Source organism: Melospiza melodia, chromosome 1 (genome assembly GCF_035770615.1).
Source record: "Melospiza melodia melodia isolate bMelMel2 chromosome 1, bMelMel2.pri, whole genome shotgun sequence".
NCBI classification, from domain to species: domain Eukaryota; kingdom Metazoa; phylum Chordata; class Aves; order Passeriformes; family Passerellidae; genus Melospiza; species Melospiza melodia.
The window spans coordinates 127,098,379-127,114,066 of record NC_086194.1 but is presented as its reverse complement, the minus strand read 5'-3'; the positions used below and the strand labels follow the sequence as shown (position 1 = coordinate 127,114,066).

At 37.4% G+C, this 15,688-nt stretch overlaps 1 protein-coding gene across 2 annotated transcripts in view; it reads right to left on the bottom strand.

The window, feature by feature from the left end:
* The window catches only part of TTC39C (tetratricopeptide repeat domain 39C), a 36,776-nt gene that overhangs the window by 8,351 nt on the left and 12,737 nt on the right, over nucleotides 1-15,688 (bottom strand). Inside the window, exons 1-8 of one of the 2 annotated variants that reach the window (XM_063167562.1) lie at nucleotides 15,336-15,457; nucleotides 14,806-14,920; nucleotides 10,962-11,316; nucleotides 9,422-9,590; nucleotides 2,993-3,086; nucleotides 2,046-2,153; nucleotides 1,434-1,543; nucleotides 635-758 (exon numbers count right to left, since the gene is read on the bottom strand). In XM_063167562.1, the coding sequence (XP_063023632.1) occupies nucleotides 635-758; nucleotides 1,434-1,543; nucleotides 2,046-2,153; nucleotides 2,993-3,086; nucleotides 9,422-9,590; nucleotides 10,962-11,316; nucleotides 14,806-14,893 (1,048 nt within the window). In that variant the 5' untranslated portion in view covers nucleotides 14,894-14,920; nucleotides 15,336-15,457. Of the gene's footprint in view, nucleotides 1-634; nucleotides 759-1,433; nucleotides 1,544-2,045; nucleotides 2,154-2,992; nucleotides 3,087-9,421; nucleotides 9,591-10,961; nucleotides 11,317-14,805; nucleotides 14,921-15,335; nucleotides 15,458-15,688 lie in introns of those variants that run through there. The other variant, XM_063167555.1, reaches the window with a different exon arrangement.

Genomic DNA, 15,688 nt, shown 5'->3' with positions numbered 1-15,688 from the left:
GGCTGCCAATGCAGGTCATGTTGAGCTTCTCTTCAACCAGCTTGAAACTGTTTGCAGAATGCCAACAAGAGTGATTGCTGGATGGAGTAAGAAGCACTGAACACTTCATGATATACACTGCTACAATAAGCTTCACATGGCAGACACCCAAAGTCAGCCAGAGACTAAGGAAGAGGCAACCACTCACCACTAAGAAGGGCCCAGGACAAACAGAATACCCATCATGTCATAGATACCTCATAAGCTAACTATTTCCTCTTAGAAGAAAACTGACATGCAGGAATGAATACATTGTTTTAATTTTTTTCTATTTTGTTGCTAGGTTTAAATGAGTTACATTTTGTTCAGTGACTTGGAACAGTAAGTATCATGCTACTGTTTCATTTCAAATGATTATTAACAAACAGCTATATGCAGCAGGCAGTTACAACTTCTTCCAAAGACTTGTAAAAATGAAGCATTAGGCAGAATCATAATGGGTCACTATTCTTTTGTTACTCACCTGTATTTTGCTATGACACATTCACACAAGTTAAAATGACCATGCTACTGCAATTAGCTACTCCACACAACAGCACAAAATCATACATCTCATTTTAAAATGTAAATAAATAAATCAAGGAGCCATATATACCTTGACTCATATGCTGTAAGTTCGAGAGGGAACAGTTTGGAAGGGCTTTCCATAAGTATAACACTTCAATGGATGCCAGGACACAGAGCTCTTTGGTTGGCATTTGTTTCCTAAATCTATCCGCCTGCAAAGTGCAAGAAAGAAGGAAGGGATATCCATAATTTTTTTCTTTAGAGGGAACACGATATATACAAACAATATATCACAAACACTAATTTTAACTGTTTTATAAAGTCACGCAACAATTTTATGAAAATAAAGTCAGCGGTAACTTTGCCTAAAGATTTTATGACTAAAAATTAAAATCTTGCAACTAATTTAAGAGCTTACATATTCATCAACATTAAAACCTGCTTGTATGCAGCCTGACTGGGTTTTACTGTATTTCACAGTCCCAACACAAACTGACTGGATGCTGAGACAGTATCACCTGCAAAATCACCAGTTGAGAGCTATTTCCTTGACACCTCCTAGCTCTCAAAAACAACTAAGGCTTTCACAAACAAGACAAGACAAAAAGGAGTAAGGAAGGCAAAGCCAGAAGGAAAATTACCAAGCAACTACAGTATCATGTATTTTTATCTGTAATAATTACTTTGCTTGTAGAGTGAATAGCTAATTCACACTTCCTTTGTTAGGTCCTTCGAATGACACTACTATTTTTCCACACTGTTTCTTCCCACAAATTCTACAGAAGCAGGACAGCAGAAAAGAGATGCATCCTGCTAAAGAAAATACTGAACTAAAAACTGAACTGTCATCAGTGTACTAAAACAAGTCAGCCTATGCAAAAACTAACCTTTTTCACTGAAAATTGTTCAATCTGATTGTTTTTTCTCTTGAAAAGCTTCTGAACTTCCTTGAACACATTCTGAGCACCATTGACATCACCAGTGGCTCCCTGACAGACTGCAAGAATACAGAAACAAAAATACATTAACAGAAACAAAAATACATTAACAGTACCAGGATATGAAACAGGAAAAATTAGGATGAGATATCATATTGTCACAGAGAAAAATCTCCACACACTCACTTCCAGGAAGTTATCTAGACTGAAGATTTGAGCAGCATGGTAAGTTCAACTCCCCCAGGTACCCTCTGTGCTCATTAAAATTCAGTACTACTTTTTACATCCATTAAAGGAAGCAATGCCACCAAGCTTGTGAAGTGGTAATAATTCTATCAGCATGGAGAGGGGTGTACACACAGGCAGGTACATGTATGAGCATGCAGGTGTTCATTATGGAAACAAACACAATTGTCCAAGTCAAGCCTGGCACAAAGCTGCATGTGCAGCAGGCAGTGTGGAAGGCACTACATGCACCAGCAAGTTTCCCAAGAGAAAACAGTGCCAAAACCTTACCACATCACTGACTTACCATTTCCCCAACAGCCTGGATTCACTCACCTGCTGTTAAATAAGCATAGTAGCACTGGGACCACCTGGATTCATTTTTAAGCCTTTCAAAGGATTCAAAGGCGTCCTTGAAGTTCATCTCTATCATGCTGCACCAACCTAAAAGCAACACTGATTTAACTTCAGGGGAAGTACAGTAACTCAAACTCGGTGTCAACATGATTGAAACACACAGTTCTGTTGTGTTTGTTTTGTTATGAGAGCTGGAGCATGTTTAACAACTACAAAAGTAACTGGAAAATTAAAAACAAAAACAAATGACATGCATTTAAAATCTAATTTAAATTTACTGGGACATTTTGAATTAGAAGATTCCATAGGAAATAAAGAATCCACATTTCAGAGCAGGAACAAAAATATATACCAAAAGCTCTAATTTTTAAAATTTAAATACTACATTTTGTAGAATGTTGAAACTTAGACAGCTACTACTTTTTCCATTATTATTTTCAACTGTGACAAGATCCCATTTAAAGCTTGAAGCAACCTATCTTCTCCACTATAAAGACTTGTATGCAAATTAATCATATCCTGCTATTGACAGAAGGAAATGAACAAGAAATACAGACACTGTGAACTCTGAAGCCTCAAAACCAATTAGTTTTTGGCACAGAAATGATGAATCCATAGACAAGTCAGATGAATTTTATTTCTAATTTTAAATCATACTCAGTAGGCCAACAGTTTGCCCTTGATTCCACAGTCTACTCTTTGATTTTGCATCACCTTGTACTTGCAGATAATTTTACTATGAAAAAGTGCTGAATTCTACTTGTCTAAACAAGTAGAATTCAGTAAACCATAATTTACCCAAGACATAGGCCAGTAATCTAAAACCTTTTTTTTAAATCCTAGTAAGAAGCCTCCAGTTTGTTTACTGAAGCTGCCAATGAAAATTTGAAAGTGAGCCATTTATGGTGTAAACACATTCAACATACCTATTTCATATAAGCAGACATGCTGAATCTCCCTTTGGTCTGTTGCAAGTTCCAAAGCAGTATGAAATGAGGTCAAGGCACTATTAATTTGACACTAACAAAAGTGAAAGAAAAAGAAAAAATTCAGACACCTGAGATTTAAAATTTGTTGGATAATTTAATATGAAAAAAGAAAAATTCGTATTTCTTCTAATGGATAGTTAATAAAAACTAGATTAGAGGAGTTTAATAGTGTAATAGCAGCCAGGTCAGATCAGGTCTCCATCTTCAACCTTTAAAACCAGTGACTATATTCCTCCTATGTGCTATTAAGTCTAAAATTCATTGAGTTTGTGCAGTAAGCTTTTAAGCAATCTCACTTCTACTTTAACTAGTCATTCCACCTTTAAAAGTCATATTTTTAGCATCTGCTAATGAAGTTTAGCTTTCTGCACAAGAGGATACCTTTAGGATTTGATTTCATTTATTGTCAACTTTTCACCTCTTCCCATATGCCTCAAAAACCCCTTCAAGCAACAATTAATAGAGAATTTATAAATGCTGCATGGCATGTAAGAAGATAAAGCATATGAGAGAAAAAGCATTTTGAAAAAATCATTAGCTAACAACAGCTTAGCAAAAAGAGCTGACATTTTTCTAAGAACTAGAATGATAGTTCTTTTGACTACCTGGTTTTCCTAGTCTGGGGTGGGACTTCTCCCTCTCAATCATTATGGGGTGGAATGAAAATCAGTATTTAATTAAACATACTATATGTTCCAACAGAGCCTATACCAGCTTTAATATTGTTCTTGTATTTATCACATACATTTATTGTAATTTACAACAGAAGAATTTTTAAGCCCCTCTCTGCTGACTAAGCATGTGAGCAAAAGTAACCATTGAAAATGCAAACTCACCATCTACGGCAACATAACTGAATTCAAAAATTCCTACAAAAATCTGGAGCATTGTAGCTTAAGACCAGGCACACACAAAGCTCTGAAATGATTGTATTAGATTTTCTCCTTTGTCTCATCAGGGAAAACTGGTTTAGTTGCTAAGGAATGATTTAACTGTAAATAATACACATTGCATCAAGACAACACAACTGCCTGCACAGGGAGCCACAGCTGTATCAATACAAACACTGTACACTTGGAAAGCACAACAGTGATTGAAATAAGATGCTTGTTGGCAAGGCAGAAGAATATACAACACAGAAAGACAGGTGAGTTGTATTTGCTCTCAGAATTGTTAGGGAGCCTGAGCCAGGTGCACTTTGTTCACTCCTGTGCCAGCACATTCTCTCCACTACATGACTCTGCTGACATTGCACCATCCCAACACACCTTCCCAGAAAGTAACTGCTATGGACCCAGTCTTAGCGAAAAGATAAAATACAAGAACATCAGTTTAGAACTTTATTTCTGGGCTAGGAATTCAAAAGCTCTGCTTGTGAATGTGTCTTCAACACTTCTGAGGAAAATGACAAAAAAGAAAAAAAAAAATCTAAATGTTTAGTTCTTTTCAAAGATACACTGCCTTCTAAAGCCCTAACCATTCTGAAATAGAAAACACTTATTCCATACAATGACTACTGGCAATCAACTCACTGTCTGCAATGCTGTACCCCTGTCTGGGGCAGCACAGGAAATACCAACCACCTTGCAATATACAAGTCCAGTTTGTTGAATATTCGAATTTTCTATAACCCACCTCTCTAACTCTCTGAATCTCTCACGTGTTTTGACATCCGCCTAAGTTCTCCTTCAGCATCAAGCTCATTCAAGTATGTTTCAGACATTCATTAATAATTAAAGTTTCAATCATCTCCAGGGATGGCAGCAACATCCTGGAATATGAATTACTACTCTTGGTGTTAATTCTTAAATTAATTACTTTCTGTTTACTGCTTAAAAGAACAAACAAAAATAATTACAACATCCTAAGAGTTGGCAAGTATAACATCCTGGCTGCACCTGAAAGTGATGCTCTTGAGATTTATAAAGATATATACACACACTTACAATTCCTTCAATAGGTATCACTGACATCTCTTTTGGACATAATACAAATTTAAAAAAGACCAACCCATAAAATATAGAACAACAAGACCATAAAGAGGACTAATAAATCTAATGTGAGAAGAAGCCTAGTCTTACATTTCTGGACTTCAGATTAAAACTAAAAGCACCCCAACCCAACAACTAAGCATCTATAGAGCTTACCAAGACAATTTGGCTTCCCAAGACAGCATGCATTTCCCAGAGCTGTTCTGAAACCTCAGGACCCTTTCCTTCTCCATTCTCAATCACCACTCTGAATTCATAAAGCTTTTAAGAAGTCATGCTCAGAAATAGGGAAAAATTAAAAATCAACTTCTAAAAGCTAACAATTTACACCCGAGGACATTATATGGATGTTTCAAAGCCTGTATTTTCTATTCCTTAACACATTAAAACCTATTTTTCCTTAGACAAGTCACAAAATCAAACTAGAATAAAATTAGGATATTTGTATTTTATAGGAACAAATAACTAGAAAAGTCAGCACAATTCCTGAAAATAAACCTTGATATTATGCATGCTCTGCAATTTTTTTTACTTCAGACACTACTGTGATTTTCCTCCAGAAAGTTCATTTAAGACTTCTCAATGCTTGTTATTACTCTTGTCCTTAGTCTGCTCTTCTGTACCATACCCTCCCACCCCTAAATAAGAATGATGGTGCTGACACAATATCTACAAAAGGTAAGTAAAAAGCAAGAGGTGCTTGTAGGCATTACATTTAAGTACATGTTACCACTGCACATTTTCTGCAGCCTGCTCATCAACCAAATTTAGCACACCTGAAAGTACCACTGGTGCTCTGCCTGTCACCTGGAGTATTTGGTACTTTTTCCTTCAGACTATTTACCTACACCTACCCCAAAGGAAAATGTGAATCAAGCCTCAGAACCGGAGGGGTTTTTTTGCAGTTTTGCAGCCAGAGATTTCCTGTTGTTTATATATTATATATATATATATTTTGAGGCTGGAATATGTGCCACATAATCACAAATCAAGCACAGAAATGTCCATAAAAGCAGCCTTAGTAAATTATGCAAAAGTCAGTAAAAATACTATTTTTAATACACAGTCTCTTAACCTACTCTTTGGAAAGAAAAGAGACATTTCATCAACCTAGGAATGCAACCTTTAACTTTCTGGGGCACTTTCATTCCAGTCTTTTCAGGATCTTCCTTTCCTTTCCCTTAACTTGCCCAATTCAAAAGTCTCCAAAAGCTTTCAGACTTTTCTCTCGAAAATGTGAATCTGGGGAAAAAAAGCTGATAGATAATCTGCTCCACATTAATCACACCTGTAAGGCTGCTTCTTCAAAAACTGAAGTCTGCTAAGGGTTTTACTGACTAATATCCATTCATGCTTTTTGGGGCACAAGGCATTATTCAGTCCCATGCTGTTCATTTGTCTTTTATAGACAGGAAGGTTTCACAGAGACAGTGCTTTCTCTTGACTGCCTTCCTTGGCAATTTTCTTCTTTGTCAGATTTGTGTCTCACTGTCCAGTCCTGAATTACTGCTCCTGCCTTTTGAACAGTTTCCCTGTCTCTAAGGGTCCATGGGCTGAACTGTGCTCCTTACTGGTTTTTTTCCATAGAAAAGAAAAGACACATACAGTATGAAGGCTTCCTAATGGAAACTGAATATCCCATCAGCTGAAGGCTACAAAAAATGTATGCAGGATCACAAGAAAAAAATCGATGGACTGAGTACTAGCAGGCCCTAAATACAAACCCCACAACCACAAATGAAACACACAAGGTCTTCTGAGTAACATCAGAAGGGGCCTTTTATCCATCTGTACTATAATACTGTGTCACAGAACTGTTAAAAGATGTAAAAGAAGGACTCTATAAAGTATATAAGCTTCAGCTCAAGGTATACTTTTAAGTGTGTAAGTTTAAAATACAATTCTGGTAAGCCACCTAGAATCATATCCCAAGCCCACTGGAAAGAATTTAAACCTAACTGTGCACTAACAGTTTCAAGCAAGACCAAATCAGCACTTCCTAGACTTTGCAGGAGCTCTCCTCACCCACCTTAGAAATGAGGAAGAAATTACAACTCAGCAAATTGGCCTGTAATGTCAGAGTTTCTGTGCACTTCTGGTTCAGAATCACAGAATTGTTTAGGTTTAAAGAGACCTCCAAGATCAGCCCAACCTCAGACCAATCACCACCTTGTCAACTAAACCACAGCACTAAGAACCACATCCAGTCATTTCTTGAATACCTTCAGGGACAGTGATCCCACCACCTCTCTGCACAGTTTGTTCCAATGCTAAACAGCCCCTTCTGTGAATAAATTACTCCTGATCTCCCACTTGAACCTCTCCTAGCTCACTTGAGGCCATGTCCCTTGTTCTATCGCTCACTGCCTCGGAAAAAGGATCAATCCCCAGCTGGCTACAGCCTCCAACTGCCTAGTTGTACAGAGTGATAAGGTCACCCCTGAGCCTTCCCTACTCCAGACTAAACAGTCCCAGCTCCCTCAGCTGCTCCCCCCAAAGACTCTTGCTCCAGAGTCTTCACCAGTTGTGCTGCCCTTCTTTGGATACACCAACAACCTCAATGTCTGCCTTGAACTGAGGGGCCCAGGACTGGAGACTACTTGAGGTGAGGGCTCACCAGTGCCTCCTCACAGGGGACACAGTCACAAGTGTGTTGTGCAGAAACTCAGTGCAGCTCCCCATGCCATTGCCACCAGTCACATTGATTCCTTCCTTCACTATTATGCCAACAGCATTTAAGCAAATTAAGCTGGAAAAGTCCTACTAAAATCCAGAAGAGCGCAAGACTTTAACTGGAACATTCGGACACAGCAAAACCTCCGTGACTGAGCGCCACTTGGACCAAAGAAATGATGGGGGAAGGGGGAAGGGGCTGCTGAATGGAAAAGCTCTCATGAAAACACACACATGAATAGCAAAGGGATATTTCTGCTGACTAAGGGCATGGCTACATAGCATAATGCACAGCATTCTGCCTGTCTGAGTTAACTAACTTAGTTAACATGGCCACAGTGTCTCCATTCACATGGAGCTAAACTTCACTATCTCCATACAGTAACTGTGCATTAAATAATGCAGTAAGATTACATTTAAACAACTCTCATTTGAAATACTACAGTTCTCCAGAAAGGGATTGACCACACAAAACTGACACTTATCCCAAATACATCCTCTTTCTTTACACATACACTCAATTTATTAACAACTTATGTTTAGACATTTGCTGTAATTCGCCCTTAAAGTCAGAAAAATAATCTTTTATTCCTTGTTACATTAAAATACCAAGTTATACCCTGCATTCATTGTGTAGTTATTCCCAAAAAAAAAGATTTTTACCATAAGAATGGAATAGGCATATAAATGAATTAAACCCACTAAGGTCTCTCAGGCAACAGCAATACTTTCCCAAGAGCGACAACTTGCCTGTGAGAATATAATTCCCAAAATGCACCACTGCTTTCAAAAAGATAGCAAGAAAAGAAAAACAACATTCAAATCCCATGCAGGAAATATGCCTGCAAATTTGAAAGGGCACTGAAGCCTGTTCCTCTGCTCTGTTACTACCTCTGAAAATACTGAGCTACATCTGAAAGACTTAGCTGCAAATCCAGCAAAAAACGAACACCAATACCAACATCTCAATTAGATCTTGTAATTATAATGTTGACATGAAGGGTTTGAACATTCTGGGCTTCTGCTTTTGTGTTAGGTTTTCTGGTTCACGTAATTGCTCAGAAAATATTCTGGTCTGATAAAAGCAGCAGCTCGGAGTTGAGTAGTACTTCAAACAGATTCTTAGAGAATAATTCTGCCAAAATCCACAAAGCTGCTGCCATGTTTGAATAATGCCTTGCAATAGCATTCACAAACACATCTCAGTGAATACATTTCTGCTCAGGTCAAAGCTCACCCTTAGTAACAGAAAACATCCTGGTGTGACCTCTGAAAAGCAAAGTAGTTATTGAAGGGAAACTGCTGCAGAGAATTAGCTGTATACGAACAATGCATAAAACAGAGGAAGATAAATACTATGTACTCAGCAGATAATACTCAATTTTAGCTTGACAAGCAAAACTGAAATAGCTCAAGAAATCTGAGTGGCCAAACACACTTCCTTTAGCACAGAGTTGCAGAAGTATCAAGTAGCTGAAAAATAATTTCAAAATGTTGTTAATTCAGATAGATGCAGTGGGAGAGCAAGGTCTGCATGTGAACTTGAAACTAGAAAGGACTTAATCCAATCTTTCTTATCTTCCCATGTACCTGCATCTTTAGTCACAATCTGCTGAAGCTTGCACAGTTCATTCACATCAGAAAAATGTAAGGAACGATCAGGAGGAAAAAAATCAGTCTAAAGGATGAAAATGTGCAATACCTCTAATCGCTGTATCCTTCCCTTGAAGAACATGAACAGAGAAGAATTTGGATATGCAGATTCTTTTTTGGCAAGAATTTCTTTTGCCTCCTTCAATCCTGCCTTGTTATCGCTGCCATCAAGGGCAAAAAAGGGACGAACCACTGTGTGGTACCACAACAGAGCTAATCTAAAAGAAATGTAAGAGTAAAAAGGATTACAGCTTGTAAACAGAAATTTAAGGATAACGTTCTATACAGACAAACTTTTAAATTATTCTGGAAGACAAAGATAGATCTGAATCTTGTATTATACAATCTGGCTTTATACTTTAAACACAATACTACTGCCATACATCAATGCACTCCTAAACTGCACCTGAACATACAATTCAGAGCACATTACACAAAGGCAAAAGAAACAACTGAGCTCATAGCATGAAAGAAGTTAAGCCTTTGGATCTCAGCAGATTTTAGAAAAGAAAAACCCACAAGAATACTTTGAAAACTAACTCTTTACTAGAGAGGGAAACAAAAAAAAGCCAAAGAAAAAACCCCAAGCAAACAAAAACCCCAAAACCAAACAACACAAAAAGCCCCAACAAAAATCAACAAAAAACCCTGAACACACACCAGCAGATACTCCTGAAATCAATGTGAAAAATAAATACATCCTGTGTTCAGAAGGGTAGATATTTACATGACCTACATCACTCCTGGAAACAAAGGCAGAGCACAAAGATTTCCAAGACTATCTGAAGGAGGATACATCCCCCAAATATATTTTTTTTCTCCCCGAGAAAGGAGAAAGATCAACAGGAATATTTAATCCTAAGCTTTCTGAAACAAACAGAATCCCAATACTTCTCCTGAAGCAGAAGAGACTTCAGCTCTACTGTCATGTTTCAAAATTGACACCTGATGGTACCTGCAGTAGGTCCATTAATAAAAGCATTAATTTTTAGATAATGGAATAATAAAGCCATTTATGAGGGCAGTTTAAATTAGGTCTGGCCAATCCTTCAGCTCTTGAAAAGACCTGGGCACAGTGTGAAGTCTTGGGAAAAAGAGTACACAAAAAATACTCCCTTAAAAATACTATAATGAACATTTCATTTTACTGAGATGCTAAAACAAACAAAAAAAATTAAAACAACTGAAAATGTTTTGTCTTAGTAGTAAGAAAAAAAGAGAGACCAGTGACTCATACTAAGTAGTATGCTCTCCACAGCAGAGAATGTAACTCAGGTAAATTCACACAGCCTTCAGGGGGAGCTTTTATTCAAATTTAAATTACAGGACATTAGAACTGCAGGTACTGAAGAATACAGCAAAATACTGACCCAAACCCCAAATACATGTAAATAATTAACAGCAGAGATCTCATACATTAGTGAGTGATGAATTTACTAAACCATGGTATGTTAAACAACAAACTACCAGTTTATTTTACCTGCTGTTGTTTCCTTTAAAGCAACATGACTTTTTGGTTTTGACTTTTTCCCAGTTACTTACTTTTAGTACTAAGTTATCTACCAAAGCATTTCAATATAGCTACTCACGTAGCTAAAGGGGCCTTCATGTCCTTACTTTCACTTGCATACATCAGTGAGGAAAGCCCCTGTAGGCGGTCTCCAGGAAAACCCAGCAGGTTGATGATTTTGAGCAGGTTTGGGGGCACCATGGATATGCAAAGATGAAAAAGTCCATATCCAAAGCTAACAGCACCTTTCAGTCTGTTTAGCGAATCCTCCGTTACACCCTCTGCAGCAATATGATTATCATTTGCAGCATCAGAAGTCAAGGGTTCCTGAGTTGTTTTCTTCTGATATATTTCCTGAAGTGTATTAATGTCCGTATAGCACTTATTGTAAATTTTCCAGGCTTTTCGAAGTATCCACCCACCTTTTATGTATGCTAAAAAAAAAAAAAATCAAGGAAGAAAGAAAGAAAGAAATACTTCAAGGACGTGTTTCAGAAGCAGAACACCCTAAGTAGTAAATGCTATTTTCCAAGCCCAAGATGCTCTCTCTATTTGCGACAACTTAATGTCTAAAGGATTTTGTAATAGCTACTGCTCCCTCAGAGAGGTCTTGCACAGTGGGCACTACGAAGTTCAGTGTGTACAGCCACAGACTTTACAGCAGCACACAACACAGAGGCAGCTTTGGTCAGCGACGTGGCAAGAGAGCTGTCAGAGAGAAAAAAAGCAATCAAAGAACTTCATGCTGGATTTTGCTCCACTACAGGGTGCAGATGAAACAACTGCCTAGCAAACAGAGAGAAGCACAACTCAGAAGAGATTACACCTCCTCTCTTAAACCCAAATTGTGTTAAAACACAGTTGATGGGAAAATACAAAGAGAAGCCTTTTCCTTTGGGTTAGACAGTAAGATTTTCAATATTGTCACTTCCCTGCCCTTTGCATGAACACAGTGCCCTACAATTAACAGAAAGAAAACCCACACAAAAATTACATGGTTTTAAATTATTTTTCAGTTGCCTAACTTCCTCAATTTCAAAAGCAATGTGGGTACTTGAATTTCCCTAGAAATCTGGTCTTGAGTATTCTTGTTTGAGAATGACAGCATTCTCAGTCTGTGATCTTTACAGCAGGGTAAAGAAAGGCCTGACATCAAAAGGGGAAGGTGTTCAATTTGCCTATTTACACAGCAATCATCTTTGTTATAAGCACACCCTCTAATAATGCTAAGTGTTAAACATGAAACGAATGGGGAATATCCTTGCACACATCACCTATAAAAACAGACACCAGCATTTTGGCTGTGACAGGGCCCTGAGAGTGAGGAACTGCAGTGACAAAGACTAACTAAAAATATAACAAAAACATGTTTTAAGCAGCAGTGTTCTAAACAGATATAGTCAGATTTGCAAAGATCAGTGTTATAACTAATGCCAGAATTAGACCATAACAGGTGGGGTGTGTCAAAGAAAAGCAAGATGCTATTAATACCAAACAGTTCTATAAAAGCCTTTGATGCCTTTGAGGCCTTTGACAAAACCTCTCCCAAATCATAAAAAAAGCCCAACATTTCTAGAGAAAGTAACATCACAGACTAGACTGCCTCTTTTTGGATTCTTGCTATATGAAGAGGGCAAGAAGTTAGTTTGATAGTCTTAAAAAACTGTACTGAAAAAAACCTGCGAAATTTGAATTCTCAGTTATGACAGAAGGGTTCTGTCAACATGAACTTGGGAGTATTAAAAAAAACAACTATGAATCCTCTCTCTTGAGATGAGTGTTATTAAAGCATTAGAACAAAAAATGAAGCCCCTAATCTCGATTCAGTTGTATTACAAGACCAACATTACTCCAATTCTAAGCAATTAGGTCACTTTTTGGCTGCACAGAGTACCTTAAAAGTTATGTGGTTCACCACAAGATACACAACTATGCACAGCAGTGTAGCACACAGGTAGTAAGAAAAATCCACATTTTACCTATCCTACAGATAATGATTCTGCCCAGAGCTAACCAGTGTATTCCAATGCAAGCATGAAATGGAAAAGATGTGGTATGGTGGAAAAAAAAAGTAGTTTTACACTTTGCTTCCATTGGTGTGCTGTCATTAACAGTTCCCTAACACAGGATAACTATAATTTATATGATATTGATATACCAATATAAAATAATGTAACAAATTAAAACAAGGAATTTCTGACTTTTTAGATACAAAAGTTAAATCCAGCCAAATCACTGAGTTGATTTCCCAACATGAAAGCAGTCAGACCCATGACAGCCGTGGTAAATACTAAGAGAAGGTAGTTCAGTATTGCCAGGAGAAGCTAATGTCATTTGGTCTGCCAACAACTTTATGATGAAACTATTTCTAATACATCCACGAGGGTGGAAAAGAAAATATAAAATGTGTGAAGCATGTGAGAAACCAACTTGCGTGGCATCATATGCTTCTTGTCAAACTGTTCCAGGAAGAAAAACTGTTCCAGGAAGAAAAACACATCCACTAATCAGAAATATTTGTCTCCTGAGTGGTTTTTGTGAAACTACACTCATTTCAATCATATGGTAGCTATTTCTGTAGCAGAATACTATACAAATAAAGAATGTATATACAGAAAGATAATATACTTTAAAACAGAAAATAATAGATCCAGTAGCTCAGCAATGTCAGTAACTAGCAGTCACTGGGGTAGTATTTAGCTGCTTGGAATTTTAACTAAAGACTACAGGTGTATTTTTTTCTCAGCAGAATAACCCAAATATACAGCATGTTCTGCAACTCTCTACTACCCACTTCAGTTCCCTGAGCTGCAGGCAAGAGAGAAAGGGAACAGACACCACCTTCAGTTACAGCATCCAACCCAGTTATGCAGCTGCAGAATACATACTGAAACAAGGGAAAAAAGCTTCAAGAGGGAGGGAAAAAATAACCACCACAAACAAAAACCCAGAATTGCATCAAAAATAGCAAGAAAACTCTTCTGCAGCACAACACGTAAAGTGGACAGAAATATCTCCTGAATTTCTGCTGACAAGAACCAAACAGATTCTTGATGCCATAGCTTGGAATAAAACAAGTCTGCACATCACAGAATGCATTATATCCTTGACTGAAAATTTTAAGTGTTATTTTAAATAATCTGAATGTTATTTCCCCATTTCCTTGCAGCTGATCAGCAGAGCTTGGTCTGTCTGCCATCTCTTGGTCTTCATTGATTTGGTAGAAACCTGAGATATGCTTCCACTTCCTATATGACCTTGACCACAGTTTCTATAAACTTACAGATAAAAGCATGTTTTAAGATTGTGCAAGAGATGCAGGAATGTAAGAAAACATCAGAAACAGCTCTGCAGTTGAAAGGAAGGGTTTGTATCCAACACGACAGGACTACCTGCTTTGGCATGCAAGGACACACTCTGGTGACCAGAGAGTAAGAACTGATTCAGCAGTTCCATGTTCAGCACATTCATTTAAAATTGCTTTCATTGGCACTTTGTCACCTCCCTGAATTGTCATGAACAGAATACATATGGAACATCAGGATTTTCCCAGTGGCCTGGATTTAATAGCCTCTTTTATCTTGCAGGCTACAAAGCACACAGACACTACCCATCTCCATCCAAACTTTCCCAACTCAACACCTCTATGATAACAAGTAAACTTGTCTAAGGAGAACCAATTGAATATAATTATTGGTATGGAAAAAGAAAAAAAGCCCTAATTTGCAGCAACCAATCTCATTTTTCACCACTACCTACACAAAGGCAGAATACATCTTTAAGTGTACCAGTCTTGGAATGTTTCAAATGGAACTGTGCCTACAAAGCAATTATTTTTACTGCAAGTCATATGGTTATTTTATGATCAAGTTTTATAAAAAAGACATGCTAAAATATATCTAAACATGAAAGCCACAGCACACCTGATAACTCTTGTTTTACAAACGAGAGCACAGCCAAGTAGACTTGACAGTCTGCTACAATTATTTGCCTCTGTAGACGATCTATCATGGATAGAGTAGATTTCCGTCCATCAACCTGTTTGGAATATACAAACACAAAGGACAGTGAAATATTAATGAAGATAATACACAATACTTGTTTAAATCTGAGAAATTAAAAAATCCAAAATTAACTGCAAGTGGTGGTATTGCTACTAAAATAACTCAGCATTTTGAAGTTCAAAACTACACTAAAATTTCTCAGACAGATTATCACGCAAAATCCTACCAAATAGAGAAATTTTATACATACACTACCAGTTATTTTCCCCAAGGCTCTACAAATTGTCATAACAGATTTAAATTTTATTTAATTATTACTAAATTCATAAGACATGCAATTAACAGATATTAGACAGGAAGAGAACAGAAAAGGGTGTATGACAAGTGGCAGGGTAAATACAGTGCCTCTTAAGAGCAGAGTTAAGTATGACAGGTTCAACACTTTTTACCTAGCAAACTAAACACTGAAGAGAAATGGCTTCTTTTTCTGCTGTGTCACACTTGGCAGGCTGCTCACTGGATGCTTCTATACAACTACTTTAACTTGTTCTGAATCTCCATGCTTTATTCTTCCTTCATTATTTAGAATGAAAAATCTAAAAAAGGAAGGAAAATTCCCTAGGAATATGCCTGGCTCACAGCAATCTGCAGCCTCAACATCCCAACTTTTGAACATTACTAGAGCATGGATGAATTAAAGTTAGCCTGAATTAGACAGACTACCAGCTTCCTGAAATTATTTTAGCAGGTTACAAATTTGCATGTTCAGGAAACAATTACTAGCATCAACAAAACCTGACAC